Source organism: Anopheles ziemanni, chromosome 2 (assembly GCF_943734765.1).
Source record: "Anopheles ziemanni chromosome 2, idAnoZiCoDA_A2_x.2, whole genome shotgun sequence".
NCBI lineage: Eukaryota > Metazoa > Arthropoda > Insecta > Diptera > Culicidae > Anopheles > Anopheles ziemanni.
In genome coordinates, this window is record NC_080705.1 from 6,194,498 (window position 1) to 6,219,806 (window position 25,309).

At 43.7% G+C, this 25,309-nt stretch overlaps 2 protein-coding genes and 4 non-coding genes across 6 annotated transcripts in view; 2 read left to right on the top strand and 4 right to left on the bottom strand.

Annotated features, from left to right (window-relative positions):
* Positions 1 to 15,818: 15,818 nt before the first annotated feature.
* Positions 15,819 to 17,696, bottom strand: LOC131290356 (ras suppressor protein 1). Its single transcript, XM_058319509.1, has 6 exons — positions 17,497 to 17,696; positions 17,199 to 17,249; positions 16,624 to 16,863; positions 16,474 to 16,556; positions 16,162 to 16,409; positions 15,819 to 16,091 (listed from the first exon to the last, which is right to left on the bottom strand). The coding sequence occupies exons 1-6, from the start codon at positions 17,642 to 17,644 to the stop codon at positions 15,995 to 15,997; spliced, it is 867 nt and encodes a 288-aa protein (XP_058175492.1). The 5' UTR covers positions 17,645 to 17,696; the 3' UTR covers positions 15,819 to 15,994.
* Positions 17,697 to 17,878: 182 nt separating this feature from the next.
* On the bottom strand, positions 17,879 to 17,951 carry Trnak-cuu (transfer RNA lysine (anticodon CUU)). Its single transcript has one exon. It is a non-coding gene; the product is annotated as a tRNA-Lys (tRNA).
* Positions 17,952 to 18,529: 578 nt separating this feature from the next.
* On the top strand, positions 18,530 to 18,602 carry Trnaa-agc (transfer RNA alanine (anticodon AGC)). Its single transcript has one exon. It is a non-coding gene; the product is annotated as a tRNA-Ala (tRNA).
* A 398-nt stretch (positions 18,603 to 19,000) lies between these two features.
* Trnak-cuu (transfer RNA lysine (anticodon CUU)) lies at positions 19,001 to 19,073 on the top strand. The gene has a single exon. It is a non-coding gene; the product is annotated as a tRNA-Lys (tRNA).
* Positions 19,074 to 22,994: 3,921 nt separating this feature from the next.
* The window catches only part of LOC131282386 (disintegrin and metalloproteinase domain-containing protein 10), a 38,448-nt gene continuing 36,133 nt past the window's right edge, over positions 22,995 to 25,309 (bottom strand). Inside the window, exons 11-13 of the mRNA XM_058311834.1 lie at positions 24,990 to 25,271; positions 24,606 to 24,921; positions 22,995 to 23,390 (exon numbers count right to left, since the gene is read on the bottom strand). Coding sequence (XP_058167817.1) covers positions 23,275 to 23,390; positions 24,606 to 24,921; positions 24,990 to 25,271 — 714 coding nt within the window. The 3' untranslated portion in view covers positions 22,995 to 23,274. The remainder of the gene's footprint in view (positions 23,391 to 24,605; positions 24,922 to 24,989; positions 25,272 to 25,309) is intronic.
* On the bottom strand, positions 23,583 to 23,655 carry Trnaa-agc (transfer RNA alanine (anticodon AGC)). The gene has a single exon. It is a non-coding gene; the product is annotated as a tRNA-Ala (tRNA).

Consider the following 25,309-nt stretch of genomic DNA (forward strand, 5'->3'; position numbering starts at 1 on the left):
AACATGCATTAAAAAAAAGAAAACCCCGAGCTATAGGAGCGCTCCCAGGGTTTTCCCCATTTTCATCCACGATCCAAAAAACCCCCCGCTTTCCCACGGGGTTTGGAACCGGGACCGAAATGCACCGACACGGAACGGAATGCAGCAGCGTTGGGTAATTCTATCTTTTTTAAGGGTTTGCTATTTTTCCCGCCCTTTCTTCAGGTCGTTTTCTTCAACACCCGACCGGTGCATTTTAAGGTTCACTCTGTTGGAAAGCCACCACCACCACCACCACCACTTCCATTCGGCGCAGAAATGCATCCCCCTCCCAGCCCGAGACGGGCCAACTTTATGTCTTAAATATTTTTAAGAGAAAAGTTTAAATTGAATTACTTAGAAAATTGACGCTGAAAACTTTCCGCTTCAGCTCGCCCGGGACGCGATTCGCCCATGACTCGGGGAAAGCTGCCCCAATAAAACTACACATAATCAAGCGTTACGCTCCCGTTACGCCCAACTGTGGCCCAACTGTATCATCGGTGGCTCCATTCTCCGAGTTGCTTGCCGATTTTATTACTTTCGGCCCATATGGTTTTCGGGGCGACCGGGAGGAAAGTTTTGAAATAATCTATTACCGGCTGTGAAATCCTTTTCCCCGGCTCGAAGGGTTATGGCGAAATAAACACCAACACTCAAGAACGCACACACACGAGGCACGAAAGAAGGGGTTTTTGAAAAACGAAATCCACACGAATCCGGGCGATATAATTACAATAGTTTCAGTTGCTCTCCCGTTGCTTGAGCTTAAGGAAAATGCGGGTTCGTTTTTTGGTTTTTCTTCGTCCCTGAATCTCTGCCAGCATTCAGTTTAATTTATCACATCTTAATCCGTGGCTTCGCTTCGTGATGCTGCTGCTAGTTTTCCCCCGAACCAGGATAACGGCCAGGATAATCCGCAGTCCATTTCTCGAAGACTACTGCACCATTTCGAAACTGTACAATTTTCTCACATTAATCATCGCAGGGACAAGCGAAAAGGAATAACGGCACAACTCGACCTCCGCTCATCCATTTCTTTGGAAAATCCCGACCCGGAGAGAAATTAGAGCATCGTGCCATCGGTTTATTTGTGGGCAGATTTAAAAGTGCACGTTCTACCAAACACCGGGCGCCTCCATCGGGGAAAAGGCGGGGTAAGGGAAAATTCAAACGAAAACGGACCTCGCATCGATAATGCCGACCAAACAATGAACATCGAATATATCCGGCAAATAAGCGGTCTGCATATATGTGCGTATGTGTGTGTATGCTTTTATTTACCCGGAAAACTCCCTACCCGATGGGGGAAATGGGAAAAAAATTCTCTGCCAAACCGAATGCTGACGCTTTTCTCCAAAAAGGGCAAGCAACCGAAGGATTGTCCGACGATCGGTACACAAATCCTTTCGCATCCGAACCGGTTGGGGAGAGCTTTTTCCGGGGGGGAAAAACACAATCCATCTTCCCCGTTGCCTCGTGGGAAAAGTCATCGTCCGTCGTCCGAAAGGAATAAACGAGAAACGTTCCGGGAAAATCACAAACCCAGCATTGTACATCCCCTTCATGCAAGAAGGGAGAACGGCTTAAGAACAACTGCTCCCGAGAATCCGTTGCCAATGGAAAAAGGGGGCGAGCGGCGGTCCCATCAAAGGGAAGACAAAGGACGACCGATGAAATGCTTGAACAAAGACTGTGCAACGCAAAGCTGCACAACAAACTGTGCGTTCGGGCGGACAAATGATTGTTTGATTGTTGCATAGTTGAGGAACGGTGAAGATAGCTAGGACACGTTCCTGCATTCATGGGCTGGAAGGAACGCTAGCTCAACACATACGTACAATTGATTTCCGAAATGTTTGAACCAAGATGGACAAATAAACAACGGAAAAATGATTGTTACATTCAAGAAGGGAAGCAGTTTTTGAACCGCAACTGTTGGATCGATCCGGGTTTGCAGAAACGCGAACGCAATTGATACCATCCCCTGCGGATAGCAAACATTCCCAGGAAAATCCTTCCCGGGGAACACTCGGAAATACACACCCGGAACAAATCCAAACCAAATGCACCTCCCATCGGGCACGTCATCGAGGTCTGATGGCCGGAAAAAGGGTTCGGGTAGTTTCGTTTGAGTGGATGCACCTCGGTTGCATCTCGTTGTTGTTTTCCATGTATCTCGTGAAAATCGAAAGACAACCCGGGACCGTCGGGAAGATTCCGAAAGCCACCACGAGAACGGAAGGATGGCTCAAACGGGACTTTTAGCTAGCGAGACCTAAGCTTTGCCAGCATCGTTTCACCTTGGTTTTGGGCAACATATCTGGACCGAGTTTCGGTTCGGTGTTGGTGCTGGAAAGCGATCCTAAGGCTTCCTGCAAGCGACCGGCGGTTGCCTAAATAAGTTGGAACAATGAAAGATTAAAGGAATTAGGATGGTTTTCGTGCTGGTGCTCGCAAACGAGGGAAATTGCGAGTTAACCGGAACCGGAATGGCCCGGAAGCGCCAGGATTACATCCACAAATTGTTTGACTCGTCGTCGTCGTGAAAATAGACGCTAGCCCGAAACACGACGTTGTGGGACACCTTCCGTCTTCATCGATTTATTTCACTCCTTGTTTTCGAAGGGAAAAACTTCCTCGTGCCAAAGGTCATCAGGTATTCTGAGCGACAAGCGGTTTTTCAGTCCCGGTTTCTACTCAAACTGTAAGTTTTTGAACAGTTTCAGACTAACTAATTGCCGCACGAACGTTCAGCACGTCGTTCGTCCAGTCATACGTTTGCGAAAGTACATGAAAAGTTACCGGGAAACAGTAACAAACCTAAAGGTGATTGGAAAAAGTTGGTGTGAACACATGAATCTCCCTCTCAATCACATCAAATCACATCTAACAAACTTACACGTTTGAATAAAGGGTCGTTTCTAATTAACTTTTGACAATTTTGACCCGAAAAACATAAAAAAAAACCGTAGATTGGAACGACGCCGAAAGGAATTTGATTTAATCCTGATCAAGGCCAATAAAGAAAGAGATGGTTTAGGCAAATATTTGCGCGATGAAAAGAAAAAACAAAACCCACGGCATGGAGTTTCAAACGCCCACAGCACATTTTTATGGAATATCCAAAACGCTTCTGTGTCTGGAGGGAAAAATACGCCTGAAATGACGGTTGACTTTCTCCATCGGGTCGGAAAACGCAACAGATCACTTCGCTTGCCACACGAAGCAATGGAGCGGGGCACGGAGTTGGAGTTGGAGGGGCAAAACTCAATTAACACGCCTCGTATCATCGCTTCGACGATACTGTCCGTTGGACAAAGGACGCTTTCCATGGGGCCGTCAGCCAAAACGCCAAAAACGTTCGATTTTTCCGACCTCAAACCCACAGCGACAATTCGTATCGTCAGTGTGTCTTTCCCTTGCCCTGGAGATGTGCAAAGGATGGTGTGTGTCTCCCCCGTTTTGGCATCCATAACGACGGAAGGCCAGGGATTCATTGTTCAACCGGACCGACGCTAAAAAAACGAGCTCCCTAACTTCGTCCACAAAATGCCATCGCTAAAACCGTGATCGCTTCCGCGTGCTCATCTCGTGTCTGGCGGGAAAATGCCAGTGGGGAGGGGGCAGGGAAGTTTTGCCAACTAACCGTATGTAAAGCCAAACTGCTGTCGCGGGCAAAAAAGGGTGCAACTCTGTGGTCCGACGGATTGACAGCGATTTGACGCAGTAACTTGTACAACATGACCCGTCGTTATGGAACTATCAAAGGATGCCTTGACTTGGGGAAGAGAGGGGTCTGTCGGTGGAATCTAGGATCGAGGCAAAATACATAGTTTATGTTATCTTTCGTGGCTCATCGTGTGGTTTTTACGAAATGTGAACAAAATTGGTTAGAGCTTCCATTATTTGTCAGCAGGGTGTTTTAAATATCTGGAAATTAGTTTAACCAGTTTTAAAATTTGATATTCAAATCATAATAATCTGCAAGTAAAATTAACAAAATCAACCATTAACTCACCATGAGCAATTTTTAAACATGAAAACTCCAAAAAAGTCAACCATCGTAACCGATCATTGACACTTCCGACACATCATCAACGCGGGAGCGAGCAAAACAACACCGAGGGAGGTTCATTACCTTAATCGACATTCCTGGCAGGTTTTACTTTTGCTTTTCGCGACCTTTTCCCCGTCACCCGAACCCTCTCGGTCGATTAGGCGCCATCTGGTGCCGTGGCGCTGCGTAGCCAAAGCGAAACACGCGCCGAACAAGCGGCTTTAATTTGTCTCCGAAATAACAAACTTTTTCCACCCCGAAACCGGTTGACGTTAAGCATTGGGCGAAAACGGAACGGTAAAACTGGTTGTAACTTTCTTCTTTTATCCTCCCGTTCGATCCCGTTTCGCTCGCGGAAAACTCAGTCGCCGGCTTTTCCCCCGGTCGACCTCGTCAACATATGTTGCAAATTATGTTAAAATATACACATCCCATTAAGATTGTTATCGTTGATAAACTCTTCCTCCGGGCGAGGTTTTGTCGGCACACAGCATCCCGCGCACACATACACTCACACACACATACATGGTCAAAGGACGAAATATCTTCCCCGAGGGCCGCCCACCCGTCGGGAGTCTCGCCCCGGTTTATCCACCTCGCGTTGACAATTTTCCGCCCGCCGCTTTCTGCGCTGCAAAACAAAACTGTTTGAGCAAAGTTTAGCGGGAAAAATTTACTTCCGGCTGCGTTCGTCACCAGGCCACCACGTGCTCTCTATCTCTCCTTGTTTTCCTGCTTTTCATTGTATGGCTTTCGAAGGAAGAAGGGAAAGGGAATTTTCATCCAGGATTTCCTTTATTTTTCTTTCGCTTGTTCACTTGTGAGGTAAAATAATCATCCAGGGTAGATAAGCAAGCGGAAATTCTTTGCTAGCTCAACTTTAAACAAGGATGTTCCCTTCAGGTAGCAACGTTCGAAAATTCTCAACTAAATCTAGTGATTTAACTTAAAAATGTAATACTTGAAGTTTGATAATTAGAAATATTTCTTTGGTAGATAGTTTTTCTCTTTTAATAAACACTCAACTTCCCTATTTGCGTGAGCTTGTCAATTTGCAACTTACACTTGCTTCCGTTTCATATCAGACGCACACAAATGGGGCTCATTTGATATCATTTTCCACCGCCAAAGTGGCCCACATTGAACATTCTCAACGACGCGTTTGAAGTGTACGCATATTCTTTCCAACTCGTTCGCGAAAAAGATCAACTTTGACGCCATTCCGACGGAAAACAAACCCGCCAACCAATGTTCAACAGCTGCGGCGGATCCATCCCGCCTTCGACATCTCCGACCGCATGCTGGCACAACAAACCGAAGGAACGGGTTATCATCTCCAAAGACAAACAGTCTTTGCCTCATCTTTCGCGAGCGTCAATTCGGGGAAAGGTTTTCCCTGCCCTCCTTGCGGGAAGCGAGAGTTGTCAGCAGATTTTGACAAGATTTTCCATCCGATTCGCTACCACCTGCTAGCGCGGAACATAAACCGCTACCGAAGTTAGAAAAAAAAGGAGAAAGGAAGCCAAAGAAAGGACGATCCTGGATCATGAGCGGAAACTGAGTGGAAGAAAAAAGAATTATTAAATCTAACCGGAAAAGTGAACGCTTGCGAGATGCAGTAGCACAAGTTGGGTGGCAAATGAAAATCCGACAACTTTTTTTCTCTCCCACTCACACACACACACACACACAGCTTGTCGACAAATTTGTAGGAAAAACTCCTCCACTCTGCACGAGGAAAGCCATGGCTCGTTCCGTTTCGACTGACGGAAAACGCCACGCCAAAATGAAACTCGACTGACGAACGAGCAATTTGTCGAGTAAAGTGATATAAATAAATATTGTGAAAATCTGCTAAATTAAGTTTTGTCAAAACATTTTCAAATATATCCATCCTACGCTCGTCCTATCGTCCGCAGCGTCGCAGGGGTTGGCTTTTCCCGTACCAGTTGTGGGAAAAGTTGCTCCTCGTCAGCGTCAACGTTTGCCGGCTTCGAGGGAAAGCGAAACCGTTTTCGGGGCCAAATGGAAAATAAGCTAACCCTGGTGTACGGCTGTGTTGTAGGTTGATTTATATTTTTCCTCATGCTGAATCGGGTTCCCTCAATCTATGTCTACCGGAGATGTAAGGCAACATTGTAGTATAAGGCAGTTGCTGTTTTCCAGGTGAAAATACAACACCTCCGTTGTCGTTTCGTAGCTTCGAGATAAATCATTCCTTCTTACTTGCTGTCGTGGAAAACAGCCATTGTTGCGTTATGTAAAACTTTATCTGTTTTCTTGTCGCCTCCAACAAGCAACAGTTTCTATTTCGAAGAATTTTCATCTGGTAAAAGGAGTAACACAATTTATTTTTTGTTTCAAATGGTTTCGTCTAGTTTAGTAAGTCATTTATTGATTTCTCTTGCTTCATAACCCCCGCAAATGTTACGAATTGGTATCGTATATTTAAATCCATCATTTCGGTGGGATGATTCAATCCACCTTCGATAAATATACGACTCATAATTTGACATAATACCACAAATGCAAACACAATCCATACGAGATACCTTTCCCAAGCGGTACTTTACTACAATTACCATCGTTCAACCAAACCGAGGGAAAATAGATTTCAAAAACCCTGGTTCAACAAACAAAGCCGAAGTTGGTGGTGGCCAATTGTCGTCCAATTGTCACCCCCTCTTCCTTCCTCTCCCCCTACCAACACCTAAACGAAGCACGTCGCGCTCCGAGGAGACACGGATTTGATGTAAGCTGTTTTACGACGCCAAATTACGTACGAGGGTTCGTTTGTGTCGTTTTTCGAAACGAATCGGAAGGGAAAGTTTGCCCCAAAAGACCTGCACCAGTGAGACAGCTCCACAAAAAAACTCGGACCAGCTTCCAATATGTAACGCACATATAAAAGAAATAAAATATATTCTCGCACGAAACGCAGATAACGCCTCGTTGGTCGCTTTTGCTTTGGATGTTGAGGAAAAGTGGAGGAAAAAAACACGGATCGGAAAACAGTAGGATCGTCGAACCTATCGTCCTATCGCTTTAAGGGACAGGAAATTTCCCAATGTTCCTGCTTTTCCACCCAAGTTCGAGCCAGCTGGGAGAAAAAGGAAAGTGAGAAAATAACATTTCTTGCTCTTTTGTCCCCTCCCGCTTCGGGCGTAAAGCAAAGCGAACCGAAACCCGGAGGAAAAGCGCAACCGGGGATGCCGGGGAAAAATGTAGCGATAGCCAGATTCGCCGTCATAAATTGGAAAACTACGTGCCAGGAATTGAAATCAACACCGCTTTCGGGCTGATACTTTCTTAAGATTTCACCCGGCGCAGGGAAACATTGTTCGCGTCTCTCTCTCTCTCTCTTTCCGACTGCTTGCTTTCGATTTCCATGCTGGCCCCAAAAATAGCAAAAACCGTTTCCCACGCGGAAAAAGGTTGGGGAGCAAAACCATGTCGCCCTACAAAATGAAACAAACGGACAACGCATAAGTCAGGACCCTATCACGCTTTCCAAGGCGCTTTCCACGCGCTTTCCCGGATGGTTCCGCGGCCCTTGAGGGGGCTCCCGTTTATTATTGGCAATTTCATAGCCCGTTGTCGAACAGTTTTGGGGCCAATTATGAGAAATCTCCCGATTTAACGATACATCATTGCCGGGCCCCGAAGGGAACGGAATCGGAAATTGATCCCGAAGTGCCCGAAAGCGGTTAAGCATTCGAAGCGGGAGGGCGTTTGTTATTGAAATGTGTCATCGGGTGTCACTGCTTAGGACAGCTAGGCGTTCATTTATAGATCACGTGGGGGGGGGGGAGGAAATTTGTTTAGAAACGATTGGAATCTTACAGAAGTAAAATACTCGTACGAGCTTTGTTATCTTTTCCAACATTTCTTTCACCATAATGATTTGTTTAACCAAAAGAGAAAAGCATTTTCTTGTAAAAGTAAATCAAAGAATCGCAGTAAAAATAATTAATTTGATGATGGACATCTGTATCAAAGAAAAAATACCATGAATAAGACAAAAGAACATAATAATGTTACCTTAGAATCGTCTAACAAACTGAAGGTAAACTATCCAGCAACAAATAGCAATAAAACGGAACAGATTCCAATAGAAAATCAATAGACACTGTCATCAATCCGGCATTCCGTCACGCTCGGCCAATGGGCGTCCCGTCTGCTCCGAAGGGTGTGGGGGAAGGGGATTGGAAAAATCAAACATTTATTCCATCCACTTCCCAGTTTCCACTTCCCTTCATTATTTTTCTTCCGCTTCACCATGCGCTCCATAATTTATCGCCATTTGATGGCGTTTGATCGTCGCTCGGGTGGAAATAATTTATTGCGCACACACATTTCACGCTGAAACGGACACTAATAACAATCGGGGCCTCCCTCCGGTGGGAAGGGGGCGGTTCCCATCCCCCCGGCACTGGCACTTCCAGTGATTACCGTGAGGAAGGTGAGAAGTATCATATAATAAGCCAATCATAATAGTATTTAAAATTATAACAATTGGAAATTCCTTCGTGTTGAAAATTCAAAACTGTTTCAATGAATTCTATCGAAAATGGATCGTATGGTTTTAACGGGAAATTAAAAGTGTAATGCAGTCTCCGATTGCCTTTCCACGAAACATATTAAAATGTTATTCAACACTACGTCCAGGGGAGAGCAACGATGGGCAACAAATTACAAACCACCAGACCAGCGAAAAATTCGAACCAAGTGAAAAAATTAAAACGAACCTTTAAAACGCCGAGTAAAAGCACTGCAAGCAGGGAAAAACATCGTCCCGATTTCATGTTCATGTCGCATCATGTTAAACCGAACCGATCGGCACCGTTGATCGAATTCTCTGGCACCAAACAGACCCGACCGCCTCGGGCTCGGTAGCAGACAAGCAACCGACAGTGTCCCCTCGGTCCCAACATTCAAACACTCGGTGAAAGAGGAAAAACACAACGCACTCTCGCAACATAAATCGAACATCCGGCCAGAAAGGAGACCGAAAGTAGCAATATTAAATAAATAATAGCACCGGCACGCGATTAAAAACAACAAAATCATACACGCTCCAACCTCTCGCCCCACAGGGACCCTCCCTCCCCACCGCGGAGGGTTGGCTGAGGGTGCATTTTCCAATATGTTTTCCACACCGTCGCCTTCGGGATCACGAAACACGGAACACAAAGAGAAAGAGAGAGGGTAGCAATGAGGCCGGGAGTGAGGGGAAAATATGGAAAAATAAAAACGCGCCGATGAGAAAAAAAAGGATTTCTAACCACCGATCCTTGGAGCAAAGTGGAAATCGAGGAAAATTTCCAGCACGGCACATCGTGTGGACCCCTCATCGACGGTTTGTTGATTTCGACACGGCGCCAGATTAATCGCTGATTGAACAGGCTTCATTTCCATCCTTCTCCCCTCCCTTCCCCTCTCCCTCATCACTACCGGTTTCCGATTGGTTTTCCATGCATCCCTTTCGGTCCGCGAGGGGGAAAAAAAACCCCATTGCCGTTGACTGTTGTTCGAGTGAAAAACTCAACGGTGCCGAAGTGACTCTACATTTAAATCACACCATTCCCTGGCGCACGCACACACACACACACACACATGCATTCGCATAAACCCGTAATAAGCCCGAAGGCAAACAGCAAATAAAATATATTAAAATTCATCTGGTACCGCTTTTCCGAACGTTGGCGGTTGAGAGAGCGCCATCGCGATCGATGGAATCGAGGAAAGGAAAGGCCTCATAAAGTGTGCTTGTGCGATTGGATGATTTGTGTGCGAGGCAACAACAAACACGCCAAAAAATAATACAGTTTTCCCCCCGCACTCCCCACCCACATCAAACGTACCGGTGGAGAGTAGGAGTTAAAATGCATCCCGAGCTGAAAGCAGAATCCGAACGAGTGCAGCAAAAAGTCCCTACTCCGGTAATGTACCACCACCATGTGTGTGTGTGTGCGTGTATGTCCGTGTGTGGGCTTTCCCCGGTGAGGCAGAATTTCATCAAACGTATCCAAACCTACCCATTCCCCCTCCTTTCAACCGGATGTCGATGGAAATTGATCAGATTTTTAGCACCCAATTGGTACGGGTGGAGGGAAGCTGGGGGAGATTTCCCTGCCTCCGCCTGGTCAGAACGCACGGTGAAACTCGTTATCCTTCGCTGGTGCCACTTGGCTGCCCTCGCTTAGAGCCCGGGCCCGATAAAAGTTAATTTTCCCGTTAGGTGACCGTGTTAATTCGATTTATGAGCCACGGATGGTTTGGTGAAACGGGAAAGCAGCGGCCCTGGGGTGGCGGTCGGGTGAGGGCCGACGAAAATTGAACGCATACTGGCTCACTGTGGTGCTCCGATGCACCATCCACGTTGCGTCCCACGCGGCAATGAAAAGAAATGGAAAAACACTGAACCAACAACCGGCCCGAAATGCATCCTTTTTCCCGTGGCGTGGAAAGATGATGCTTGAATACTTTTCCACCGGAAGTGCAAAGGATGCGTCAACGAAAAAAATCATTATCGGTTCGGGTGTGCGTATCGATAACGGAAATTCCCTTCACGGGAGGTCTGTTTTTCCTTTTTTATGCTCACAGGGCTTCGGTTCGTTCAGCACATCGTTCTTTTGGAAGAAAATGAATAGATGAACATAAGGTCGGTGTTTGGTTGCTACGGTAACGACCGAGCCTAGCCATAGGGATTCCCTTTTTCCATCTGCTTTACCTGTTTGCAGTGATGTACCAAATTGAGCCTTTTATGATGCTAGAAAAAGTGTTGAATTTTCTCCCCAGATTACAGCGGGTTTTTGAGAGAAAGAATGTTTTGCTTTAAAACAGTTAACCGAATCAACAAAAATAAAAATATTGAACTCGAAAATCAGTCGTTTTCATTCACTATCTTTAAGAATGTAGCTAACTAGTACAAGTTTTGACTAAAAACAAAAAAAAGAGTTTAAAACTAAATTTGGACAATAATAAATGGAAAATTGAGTTCCCAAAGCCACACAACAATACGCTTTCCCCCGGAGCTACGGAAATAATTGCACACTTAAATTAACCCTAGGGAGATAGAGAGAGCATACTACCCGGGCTTCCCTTTCCTTCCTTCCCCTTCGCTTAGATGGCGCTCCGGCCAGTGTCACCATTTTCCCGGGGAAATTGCCGATCAAAGGGCACCGTAATCCAATTAAAGAGCAAATTTCCCACCACTCCAAAAAAAAAAAGCTGCCCGAGGTTTTCACACAAATGACACTCAATCATGTCACCGGCGACCAATTCTTAATCACACTCACACGGTCGCACATCCGATGAGATAATTCGGACAGGGCTGGGACGAAAAAACCAAAAGCCATCCGTATTGAAATGGACCGTTCACGGAGATATCACAAAAATTTCATATCAATCAGAAGGGTGGTGGAAAAGGAGGGTGGAAAACGGAATGATTATCATGAGTTCAGTGGAAAAAAAAAACCGGGCCCCATGTTTGTCACACCTTTCCGGCCCAGGGCATCAGCGAATTTTTCCCTCTCAATTTCACAATCCATTTCCATCCAGCGCCTTCTTTCAGTTAGTTAATGACTACACGGGATTGCTGCGAGCAGTGGAAAACAAAAAATAATTATTGAAAAGTGCAATTGAAATTAAACAGATCGACGACCGGATGCATGCACTCCAGGTGTGGAAGTGAAAAATAAAACTGAAAACCATCTCTACGAAGCACGGCGTGGCGGACAGCGTCCATTTCCGATGGAAAAACGGGACACGCACAACCAACGACAAGAAAGTACTAATAACAGATTTTCGAACGGCAAAAAAAGAAGCCACGAACCGTCGACAGGTGATTGATAAATTTGAATGAAATTTCCTACATTTCCCTCCTTTGGCACGGAAAAATAAAAAAAAAAACTACGCAAAAGCGAAAAGAGAAGCTAATAAAAATGTTGTTAAATATTTTATGAACCACCAACGAACGCACTCGATTAAAAAGCAAAAAAGCACCTACACGTGCACGAGTGCACGGTCGAACGCTTCGATGCACCACCACCACCGATTTGTGTCCCATCTTTCCGTTCATCCCCCCCTTCATTCCCCCTCTTCTTCCGGTAAGTTTTATTTTTAACACGAAATATTAAATTTGCACTTCCTCTCGTTTCCCAAACCACGCGGAGATGCGATGCATTTTTTTCTGCTACGTATCGATCCCGTGGCGTGTTGTGAACGCAGGATTCGGCCATTAATGAAAAATAAAGCATAGACCTCCCCGCGGGATGGGCTATGGGATCGGTTTCACCTGATCGGTTTCAGCAGAGTGCGGGATCGAGGCCGGGTTCGATGATTATGATTAATAATTTATCATTATCACAGTTGGTTGATTGTTAGCGAGCGAGCGATGCGCTGATGCATCCGAAAATGTGCATCGCAGTGCAGCTGATACGCGGAAGAAAGTATTAACCAATTTATCTCAGCTTCACGTTTTCGCTGATAGATCGTAGGATAAAATGCAGCTTACGCAATAAAAAGAAAATTGGAGCGATACTGGATTACAATGTGATTAAAAACGTTTTTTCAGTTGATGCTCGCTTCAAACTTTTAGTTAATTCTAACTTTCAAATACGTTTTAGCGCATGATGTTCAAATAACCATGACAACATAAATTGTTTGCTTAATACAACTTCGGTTTCTTTGCTCAACAATTTATAGTTTTAACTTCTCAAAGCATTTTATGTATTCGTTAGTAAGTAAAAAGTAATAGTTTTGAACTTCTATCACACTTTTTAAAAAGGTTTCCTCTGTTGCTTTACAGCAAATACTTTCGTGTATTGTTTGACGAGACAGCGTGAAGAAACTTCTTGTCCAGTTCAATCAACATGTTTGAAAGCTACCAATTGTTAAAAGTTAGCTAGATATTTCATTGTTCGATGGATTGAGGCAACCTCCTCCGAGTGTGTTTGATGAATTTATCACAATCATCTCATCCAACATCATCAACCGAAGGCAGCACACTTTGCAGCTCGTTTCGTTCGGCTCATTATTATTACGTAATTTCGCAAACCATTCCACTCCAACCCCCGGGCACTATCGGACGAGCAGTCGATCCTCTCAACAGACGCCATTAATGATCCTTTTCATCCCCCCGAAGACACCAGAGACCCCCGAGCCAGTTCCACCTCACCATCGGAGGTGGTTGTAAAATCAGTTCAAAACTTTCCTCGTCATCATCGCCCCCGGGTCACATCAGCCCGGAGGCCGTCTGTCTGCGTGGGCTTCCTCCGTCCGTCCAGCCAGGACAGACGGAAGAAAACCGCTCGGAAAATGAACTGCACAAGAGCTCTCAGAAGGAGGACCATCCCGACCGATCGACAGCTGTTCGGGCAGGAAAACGATTCGGCGAAGTGAATCGAGCCGGAAAACTACCGTACCGTACTCGTGCGTCATCCATCACGTCCCAAACTCACGGAAATCTTTATCCCAACGTAGGAGCAACGTAGTGGTGCCTTACAAATCCCTCTCCCCCCACCGGTCGGGGGTCAGTTGGCGAAAGTTTTTAACGACTTTTGCTAATCTTCCTCCCGCTGGCTTCATTGTGAAAGCGAACGCAACCAGAAGGTGTTTTAGTAGGTGTGTTTCTTTTCTTCGCTTCCATCCCGCTCGAGCGACATGGTTTTCCACGACAACTCTTGGGACGATTATTTTTCCCAACACCCAACCTTCTTAACGACCATCCAACGACGGCTGGTTTGAAGGGTTCATCTTTTTCGAAAAGAACAGCACTGCAACTGGAATGTGGATGCGGGAAATGAAAACCTTCACCAAAGGCACGTCCCGGACAAACTTCAGCTCGCATTCGATTGAATTAAAAAAAAAAAAGGAAAAAGAACCACTCGCCCTCAAACAAGACAGGACAAGGCCGGTCAGTATTGGGCTCGGGAACATCGGCTCCGTGCCTTTCAATGTGCAGCATAATTAATTTTTATGATCATCCTCTCATTATTTTATTTCTACACTTTATGCCGATCCCGAACCCTCGAAACGTTCAGTGCCGTGCAAAACGTTCTCCCCGAAGGCGTTCTCGATGATTTTCCTTAGGTCCGGTGGAGCCCTCTGGGCGAGGGGTTTTCCATCCGGTCATCCTTTCCGCACGTTGTTTGCGTGTACTGGAATGGTTCGAACGCCGCAAGGAAAGTGCATACCGTTGGTACCAACGCGTTGAATTTATTCAACATTTCAACAACGCTTCACCGAACGGGTGGGCAATCCACGGTGGGTGGGATAATGTTGGCGTGCGCTCCAAATTGTGCTTAATTTTTGGCTTCTCCTTCTTCTGCTCACTGCAAAAAAAAAAAAAAGAAAAAGCACCGGAAGCTTCCCGTTAACGTACGGTTAACGTTTTAAGGCACCATTCATTTTATGCGCTTTTTATCCCTCAATCATCCGCAACGATGAAGCGAGCAACGGGAAAAACTACGAACTCCGGAAGCTGCATTGGCCGTTGTTAAACTGCAGTTTAAATTTATGAGGTTTCATTTACGATGCTTCGGTAAATGTTAGATGATTACACTCCGCCGTTAGTTTATAAGGAATATGTACCACTAATCATTTGACCATTTCTGCAAATGGAAATGACGAGCCAAAACCCTTTTCGATGGAAGCAATCAAGTGGATCAACCTTTACTGGGAAGGTATGGTTTTTATACCGGGTTTTTTTATGTATATTTGAATGTCATTTCAGCAACAAATGCATTAAATAATCAAATCAACATGTATCTCTTTCCTAGAACTAATCGGTTCAATCAATTTAGATTGACACAGCCGAACGTTGGTTGTACTTTCTGCGATCGATAATTTACTACACCTTTTTTGTGTAAGATATATGTTGAAATGCGTCTTATGTAAGATCTTCTTTTCCATTCCAGATTTTCTTCGCTCGAGGATGTATTGGGGAACATTTTCAAGCTCGCCGAAGCGCCACGCGAGACGGCGGTGCGATTGAAATTAATAGCGTACGTACACGACCAACTTTCAAATTGCATTACTCACACTAATTAGTGGGAAAGTTTTATCCTTTCGCCACCGCTTTCCAAGAGCGCACCGTACCAAAAAAGAAACTTTGGCCAAATTCGAGTGTCGTCCTTTCGATACCGCCTTGTTTCCGGACGGTTTGGCAAAGATGGGAGATATTTATAAAAATTAACTTTGGGGTAAATAATTGCATGATGGAAAGTTTTGTTATTTCACTTCCCGGTGTAAAGGGCGAGGGACATTAAACCAAGAGAAATCTAAGCTTAAGCTACGTTAGTCTCTTAGGATATATGTACTTCATTTCAATGGGAGTAATATAAAGATCGGAAGAAAATATATAATCCCTGTTTTGCTTACGATCGAAGTAATAAAACTAGCAGCTCGTAAATTAGTTCCAGACACATCGATTTTATTATCATTTTAATTGCATTACTTTGTCATTGCTTTTAGCTCGCTAGATTACACACATTTAAGGCACTCATTCGTTCGAAGGATCGTTTCCGCGCACTTCGCATGGCGTCAACTCTTCCTCGCCTTAAGTCAATGTTAATTAAATTAGTTTACCAAAACTATGTGCCTAGATACACCGAGTGTAGTGCGGACGTGACTATGTTCTGATTATCTCTCTTCTTTTAGTAGTAAGTTTGAACACGAAACATTTGTTTTCACAGTTAAGTCGCTTTCAACGCGTCAAAGAAATTGGCGCGGATTACTTTCCGGTGATTCGTTAGTGTGCGATACATAATAGTTAAAATTGAAACATTAAATAATGATTCGCACTCAGAACATGGAAGAAAAGCTTCGTTTAGAAAGTTTAGTTGGCACTGGGATGAGGTGATCGTGTACAGAAACGATCGTAATCCGCCGCTGGGATGGTTTGAAATGGATCTAAGAACGGGCTCGGGATGCCTTCTTGGTTTTGTCGGATTTTGGAGGAAGATCACCGGACGTTTTGCCACCGGATTGTGTGTGACGATTGTAGAGGCTTTAAAAGAAAGGTGGAAATCAATTAGTTATCGAATCAATTGGCAATCGACCCTTATATCAACACTCACATTCTGTAAGCCTCCGTTTTGATGTATTCCAGCACGTGACTGATACCGACCAAATACTGCTCTGCGATGGCGGTTACCCAAGGATTTTCCTCCATCTTAAGCACCGACTTTGGTCCCGGCATGTCGAGGTTGGCAATCTCGGGCGGCAGCACACTCAACCGATTGTTCTGGATGTGCAGCTCACGGATGCGGGTGAGTTCACCGATTTCCCGTGGAAGTTCCAACAGGTCATTGTCACGAAGACCAAGCTAGAAGCAGGAAAGTTTCCATTGTATTGAAAACGATAAATCCTTAAGAAGGTGCCATGCTTACAATTTGTAAATTCTTCAAGTTTTTGATTTCCTTTGGCAAATATTCGAACTCATTATCGCCAAGATAGAGCGCACGGAGGGAATCTACAATGATTCAAATGAAATAACTGAAAACAACTTCTCTCAAAGACCAGTTCCAATTGTGACATACCCATCATGAAAAAGTTGCCCGGAAGCACATTTTCGTTCAGGTTGTTGTACGAAAGATCCAGCACTTCTAGCACCGGAAATGCACCGAACCCGCGTGGCAGCGTATTGAGACGATTGATCGAGCAGTTCAATATTCTAAGCTTTGGCATCGATGACAGCGACAGGGGCATCTCTTCCAGGTGGTTGTTGGAAAGGTTCAATATTTCCAAATTGATCAGATTCGCAATACCGGGCGGAACAACTGAAAACAACGTATTTTTGGTAACGTAAATTTGCTCCAAAATAATTTAGATCACATTCGGAGGTTCATTCGTAGGTAAACAAAGTGCCAACAAACGTCACTTGCAAAATGTCAAACGCCAATCAAATGAACACAAAACGATGAGTTCATCGCATCCAAATAATCTCATTGAATTTCAGAATTTTTAAAAATGTAGCACTTTTTTACGCTTAACTCTTATTGCACATGGTGAATCACACACTTTGCAGTTGTTTGTAGGCAATGTATATAACTTTACGGTTTGTAAGTTCCTGCGAACAACACTATTTTCAGAACAACGCCCATCTGTTACTCACTCTTCAGTTTGTTGTGGCTCAATGTTATTCTCGTCACAAACACCATATTTACTGGAAAAAAGGATAAACAGGATTAGCAACATACTTAACATACTTTCACGTTTAACTAGAAGCTACAGGTAATTTTGATAAATCTCCTGGTGTTTCCATTTCAAAACAAACCCCACTCCCAAAACATCTTCCCTCCCCAACCCTCCGCGAACACTCCTTCACACAAGGCCAAAAAACTAGTTTTTACCAAAATAGGAAATTCCTGTTCGCACAAACTTGACGTTCCCCGTGCGGCCACGATACTCACGCAATCCAGGCAGCTCGTCAAAGGTGGAAATGTTGCGATCCACCAGGTCAATTTCGCGATTTTTGTTCTCGCGAGCCTCATCTAGCACTTTCTTTGCCTTCGACATTTTGTTAGCTGTCACAGGTAAACAACTGACGGGTTGATTCATTTTCTTGGGAGGAAGATGTTGACCAGATGCGAAAAAAAAGGTTAAGACAGCAGGTTGCAGCAACCGTTGCGCGTTGATTCACGGACGAGACTGATCGCGGAGTTTGTGAGAAGATTGATCCTAAACGATCGCCGGTTTGTAGTGCGAGCGATCATGCGCGAATGCGGTGGGGGAAGCAAACTATTAATGGCACACAATATCCCTGTGGTGCGTGCGAGCAAAAAAGGATCAGTGCGCCCAACGTGGGGCTCGAACCCACGACCCTGAGATTAAGAGTCTCATGCTCTACCGACTGAGCTAGCCGGGCTGGTGGGAGCTGGCTCGCTAGAGGCGTATTTAAACCAAAGCAGAAACAATGATCGTGAGATCGTTAAAAAAATGTTTAAAATCTTCCTATTCCAATTTGTATTAACTTTATCTTATGAACTTCTAAATCATCGTCATTCATTTACAGAATTTACAGAAATTTAATGATGACAAAATTGAATGGTAAATTTGAATGATAAAATGGTATATAGCCTTATCTTACCAGCCGAAGCATGAGGTAGAAAAATATACTACTGATATACATTTGTTTGCATGATTTTTGTTTTGCTTAAATTGTTCTATTACTGCGACTCTGAAATAACGTCCGACAGCACAGAAGCAGTAAAAATAAACCAGGAACGAACACGAATAATCGGAAGTCTACTGTGCGTTATACCACTGTGTTATACAAATAAGAAAGATTATTGGCACATCGATGTCCTCATATGTTAACGTAATAAATAAATAAGAATTGATTGTGATTTTAAAAGTTCCCAACTTTACCATAAATTCAAGTTAAAACTATGTTTGTAACCATTCTGCGAAACTGTTCTGTATTGACCTCCTATATCCTTATCAGGGGGTGTAGCTCAAATGGTAGAGCGCTCGCTTAGCATGTGAGAGGTACCGGGATCGATACCCGGCATCTCCAAAGGAAAAATACTTTTTTGGATCGAAGTGATCATGCATATTGCACTTTCAAAAGAATAAAACAACTTTTTGTAACATAAGTTTTTGAACCATAATCATAAGTTAATAATGACCCAATAGGAATAAGCAAACTACAAATTAAAAAAATGACGACTACCTTTTGTATGAATATTCTCTGGAGATCATCGTTCCATGAGAATAAAAGCACTTTCTAAACAAAATCTCTTCATTAGATAAGACATTTTAACACAGATTGAAAAACTATGCATAATTCCCATAAAAATAAGCTAGATAGGAACAATCATGCACAACTATGTAAACATGCTGTTGTATCTTTAAACAGCACAACATGTTCGGACGTCATGTTCAAATAATGCCTTAAACCCTCGATCCTCACCAGCCCGGCTAGCTCAGTCGGTAGAGCATGAGACTCTTAATCTCAGGGTCGTGGGTTCGAGCCCCACGTTGGGCGCGCTGATACTTTTTTGTTCGCACGCACCCAGGATTGTGTGATTACTCGAAGCCGAAGCCTCACGTTTTGGGCGCACAGATATTTTTGGGATAAACTTGAATTATGTTATACGCACATCTCTTTTTTTTCAATAGGATTTTCCTTTATTGTATCACTAATTCAAACTTTCAGACTTTCCCTTCGGATCCCTACATTTCCTCAATATTCCTTTTACATTGTCCTAAACATGGGTGGCGAACATTACACCGCGCACCGCTCGATTCGGCATTTCCTCCTGCTCTCTTATATATTTATCGTGTTTTTTTTCTTTCTTCCCTTTTATTCCACCTCCTTTCTCTCTTACTTCGAACACTATTTACAAACATTTACAAATAGTTACAATAATAGAAACATACTTTTTTCCTCTTTTCGCGTCCCCATCTATCTGGTTGTTTTTTTTTCTTCTTCTTTTTTTACTTACTCACAACATTGTTGGCGATGCATAAACTATTCATTCTCGTGTTTCTTGTTTTTTTTTTCTTGTCACTTTAACCCTTCGCCCTATGGTAGCATTACTTCCTTTTGCACACCCACTCTGCATTCAATGGCAGAGTTTCTGTTGAGAAAAATGTCTCCCACTTCTTCCACACTAGGAGCTTTTACAAGGGCCTTGATGAAATAGTATTCCACACTTATACGCGACGCACAACTTCTGCAAAAGGGACATAAACCTAAAGGTCGACTCACACCGGGTGCCACCAATCGGGCGAAATCCATCACGCACCATGGCGCTCGTAACAATCACAAGTATAAGTCTAAGTAAGTTATTAGATCAATTAGATTTATGCCATCAACGACGACGATGACGCGTGTGGGATGTGTTTCGCTAATTTTGTCTTTCAAAAACCTTGCTCACGGTGGCGCGCTAGCCCCCTTTTTCCCTCCCTTCGCCCTGGTCGAGTTTTCCTCCCTCATCCCTTACTTTCCCTCATCACACACACCCGTATCTATCGTTCAGTTTGAGTAGGAAAACATATTTGAGATTTAATTTTACGAAACCAATAGAAAGCAGTTTAAAAGCAATTTGAATGTATGCTCTTGCAGTGTTTATGGGAACACAAAAAAGTATGATGAGATAAACTATCGCAAAAGTATCTGCTTCGTTTTGTTCTCGTCGAATCTGGCTTCGGTCGGATGTTGAGCATTTGGAAATGTTGGAATATACGTACGTTAACATAAGCAGATCTTACTGTTGTATCAGAGTTTTATCATTTGAGGCTGATTGCTTAGCAGAGTGAAAGCAAAAAGGGTACAAACAACATCATATAAAAAACAAATGCATCAATCCAAGAACAACAATGACAACTTTTGGTTTCGGTACATTAACTTAAAGATATAACACCACTCCAATCCCATGGCGCACACGTACACGGGAAAACTGCATAAAGTTTGATTTGAGCATGCCGGTCTTGTTATCAACTACAATTGTTCCGACCGATGTTTGAGTGTACGGAGTACGGCGCCGTCGGTGGAGGATTGCATCCTGACGATTCCTTGTGTTAGTTTTGGCAGGGAGCAGTTAGTTTTTCGAGCTTTAAACAGTGCACTGTTTGAAGGTGTGGAACAAAAAGTTGGTTCTTGGGAGATGTTCCTTCCACTTTGCATTTCTATGTTTCCAAGGGGAATGTTTTATGCTATTCATTGAGCCATCGTCTTCGGACTGTGGAGGGGGTCGACTATTTGCTGCTTAGGACACTCTATTGATTATACTTTGTGTAACACGGTTTGCTTCTTCGTTACTCTCCTTTTGGTTTTGCATAGTTTTGGGGAAGCGGTTCCACTTTCTAATGGGTGCGGGCGTTTGAGTGAGTGTTTCGTTCGCCTTTCTGTTTCTCTCTCTCTCTCTCTGGGGTTAGGTTTTAGAAAAATATATATCACATGTATCCGCTTTAAATATTGTTCCTACTATTTGCCCATTTCTCGCGCCTCCCCATATCTCGGTTCGCTCCGTTAAGAGTTTTCTTCTTGTTTGTTTCCTTGTTTGTTTTTTACTTCAAACAATAATAGTTTGTCTTGCTCCAAACCAATTTTTACTGTTACGAACTAATATTTCACTATACTGTTTCCACTCCAGCTGGGTTCACCTCAGGAAGTTACGGTACTTTTGATTTCAGTAGTTAATTTAGGAGGAGGGTATGCATAAAATAATGAGACATTTCCAAAATACTTCGTCGCTATATTTCTCATCCCTTTTATCTTGCGTGTGTTTTTACCACCCTCATTTCATAAAGAAAAACTTAATGGAATCAACCTACAAAATAAGCGTTAATTTAAATTCCCCTGGCATGATTTCTCAACAAGCAAATTAATGACCGAAATTTATGATTACGCATTTGTGCGGTTAAGAGATTTGCGAACTTAGATCGAGCTGAGAATGTTTTCGAATGGTTTTTGTTTGTATAGTTAAATGATAGTGCATAAAAATACTTAAAATGAACGAAACTTTTTCAACATTCATCTACTCCACCAGCGCTCCATGAGATTATTTTAGTTGAAGTAAATAAATCTACCAGTCCTTCACAAACACACGCACGGAACTCTTCAAAATTTTGCTAGTCCAAGAATCTCTCTAGGCAGTTGCTCTTAAATACTGTGTATTTTTACTTGCTCCTACAACTCCACCATATCGTTTGCATCTTTTCCTTTCACAATTTGTTTTAATGCTCTCCCCCGATCAGTGTACCGTATGTGTAGTTTTATTACAATATTGTTCTCTTTGCTTAACAAGTTTTCTTCATTCCTTTCGCGCACAAGATGATGTCTTTTTTACAAACTTTTCCCGTTTTGTTTCCTTATTGTTACTTTCGTTTTACTCTTGTTTCGTTCGGCTTTTTTTTTCTTCTTATATTGCTGGACCCAGAGGTGAATAATGTTTTTTGTTTATTTGTTTCATTTTTAATCTTTAACGGTTGTTTACGCTTCCTCCCTCCCTTCGCTGTACATGCCCATGCCTTGGCTGTGAGACTCGTTCATTCTTTAAAGTCCATTTGCTCCCAAGTCCGCTAACCGGATCATTATAGAGGGTTTTGTTGAAAGGCTATAGGTTGTTTTAAATTTGCTTTCATTTGTCATTTTATTGAAAAACTCAATTCAAAATGTGTATCCCACAAATGCTTCCTTCGTTCGTCTGATGTGACAGTAAAGAATCACACAGCAACGCAAGATTATTTTCTTCTTTTTGCTTTAACATAGAAAAGAAAGAATGATAAAAGGTTTGAATGTAGTAAATAATGTGAAGGAGCAACGAGCACACTTTTTCCACTGCCGTTTTCCCAGTCCCCGATGGAAAGTGAGTTAAAAGGAAAATGGGCAGCAGAATTTCACCGAACTATATTTGTTCCGTAAATTCCTTTGCTAATCACATATCCACGCTCATCCCTCACAGACATCGAATCAACATACATTCGTTCTATCAAACAAGCTGATTTGCTCTTTTCATAAACAATTGATACGAGATAAATTTCATTCCAGAGTAAAACGATCAATTTGATTCAATTAGTCTATACAAACGGAGGTCGAAATATACGGTTACGGTTTCAATTAAACTTGAATTTTGTCTTTCCTCTGCCTTACACTATATTGCCGATGATGTCGGGGTTGACTGATTTCTTCCATTTCTCCCTTCCAGTTTCATGGCGACCCACCCTCTTATGATGATGCCGGCACTCGTAAGCGACACCTATTGAGCTAGGGAAAATCACCCTTTAGATCCTTCTTCGCTTCCCGTCAGACTCTCGCGCGAACCAGTGGTGGTATTTTGATTTAGAAAAATAAACATATCTTACTTATATTATTAATTACTACCATTTGAGAAACGGAGGAAGAAAAAGTGTCCGTCGATTTCCAACTTCCTCCTCGAAACACGCCAGTCCTGTGTCTCGCGAGTTTCCCCCGGTGGGAAAATTAATGGAAGAATAGTGTGTGTGTGTCTTGTGGGTATGATGAAATCGTAAACGCAATCGATGGCTTGTGGCTGGAGGATCGGAGGAGGAGACTCATCAGCCGCGAATGCTGGAGAATACAATTACGATGGTTTTCGGTTTCGGCAGCGTCGGCGGTAGTGATCGCTATGCTGATGTTGATGACGGCGATCGGCGCATTTCGCGTCCGTGAGCCTTCTGCTGCCGTCGTTGCGGTGGTCTCGTGCTTGATAACGACCTTGTCAAACTTTATTGTTGCCGTACGGGCGCCGTGGCGGTTCGTACATTCCTCGGTCCGGGTAGGCTTCGGCGTACAGCTCCGCGTTGCTCATGCGACTATAATTCTGGGTTGGTGGTGCTGTTGTAAAGGAGGAAGAAACGATGAGTTATATTAGAGAAATAGGATATATTGGTGCATTGTTATGATGTGTTTCATTGAGAAGTACCTTACACCAAGTTAAAACATTGTTAAAAAGAGTTAAAAGTGCCAGCAAGAAAAATAAAATAAAAAGCGGTGACAAAAAAGTCTCGAAAAAAAGATTCACAAGATTGGAGATGCCGGGTATCGATCCCGGTACCTCTCACATGCTAAGCGAGCGCTCTACCATTTGAGCTACACCCCCTGATGACAGAGGCCGCGCAATGAACATACAAGATCATTTCACTCCATGATCTTCAGCTATTCTATATAGATATTTACAAATGTTATACAAGCAAATAAAAAATGTTTCTCAAATAGAATGAAATGTATATCGTGGTGGTGCATGACACTGAAAGATATGTTCTGTCTATACGATTGAGAAAAAGAGAGGTCGAATGGGAGGTGAAAACGAGAGAATGGAGATTAAATGATATACTCAATATTAACCTTCCTCGATCAATATGAGTTTAGTTGACGAATGAATGTTAGTTGAACGTGATTGAAAGAAAACAAAACTTAAAATAAACGAAAGATAAAGGAAATGCTTACTGTTTGGTTTTGACTGTACTAGCGGTTGCGTCAGGAAAAGGCTTCAAAAGTTAATTCTTCGTGGACAATCAACCACGCCAATGTAAAACCTTTTTTCCTGCCACTCAACCAACATAAAACTTTAAGCCACTATTCGTGTGTGTCTCACACTTTTTATAATTCCAACACGGTGGCGGGAAGGACATACGAGCATATTATTTATCAGCAAACAACACCGGGAGAGGAGACGTCACACGAATTTGGCTTCAAGCTTTGAGGAATTGTACTTTTCGTTCTAGGGCTTGCTTTAACGACAAAGAAAACAAAAGGGGCTTCTACTTCTTGTACACAACTGTGGCACTCGACGAATTGGCTCGCCCTCCTTCACGAGGGTTGTTGGAATTTGATTTGCGGGAATGTTGTTTACTGTGATGGCCTACAAAAAAAAAAAACAATTAAATAAAAATAAATCATAAAATAAAATAAAAATAATGATGAACATATAAGAATCAAATTAAAACAACGAGAAACTCCTAAACTTTGCAGGAGGAGGAGATCGCACGAGATGAATGAGAAGTTGACAAAAAACAATAGACATTGGACAATCATAGAGAGAGAACACACCTTTCGGTGGGTAGTATTGTTGGCCACGGCCTTCGCCATACCCATGTGCTGGCACTCGGGAACTGTTCGACGGTCGGCTGTTGCCGCCGGACGAGGAGGTCGTGTGTCCGGCGACGCCACCGTTGCGGATCTCACCACCGCCATGAACATCGCCGTTGCTGCGCGTCCGACTACCGGCACCACGGCCTCCGTTACGTTCACTACGACCTCCCCCACCACCACCGCCTCCACCTCCTCTATCGCCGGCACTGCGGGAGCGTTCGTTTCGCGGCACCGGAACACTCCGTGGACCCGCACCGTTGTGATGATGCCGACGCTACAAACAAAACAGGTTCACAGTTAGTATCGATCGCTTCCGTTAGTAGTGCGTTTAGTGACACAAACCATCATTCGCAGCGTGTTCATCGGACGACGGAGCGTGTCCGAGATCCGGTAGGCGGCCGCCTTCTTCGGGTTTGAGCTTGGCGTATGCACGGCGCAGCACTTGATAAAAATGCCCATCAGGATGATAAAGCCGATGCCGAACATGCACACCAGATACCACCGCTCCGTGGCCCATTCGGCCACCGTCTGGAGGGTTTTCTTGTTGAACAGCAGATTCTTCAACCGCACCAGGGCACCCTCGGCGTCGACGGCACGGCACTTGAGAAACACATCACAGTATCCCTGTCCGGAATGGAGGCGAAAGAATTGACGAATCAGAA

What these genes read in the sequence shown, in the direction of transcription:
- LOC131290356 (XM_058319509.1), bottom strand. Translation starts at nt 17,644, where the DNA reads ATGAATCAACCCGTCAGTTGTTTACCTGTGACAGCTAACAAAATGTCG. An exon ending in TGACGAGCTGCCTGGATTGC is followed by an intron (nt 17,250 to 17,496) that starts GTGAGTATCGTG and finishes CCTTTTTTCCAG; the next exon opens with TAAATATGGTGTTTGTGACG. An exon ending in GGGCAACTTTTTCATGATGG is followed by an intron (nt 16,557 to 16,623) that starts GTATGTCACAAT and finishes GAATCATTGTAG; the next exon opens with ATTCCCTCCGTGCGCTCTAT.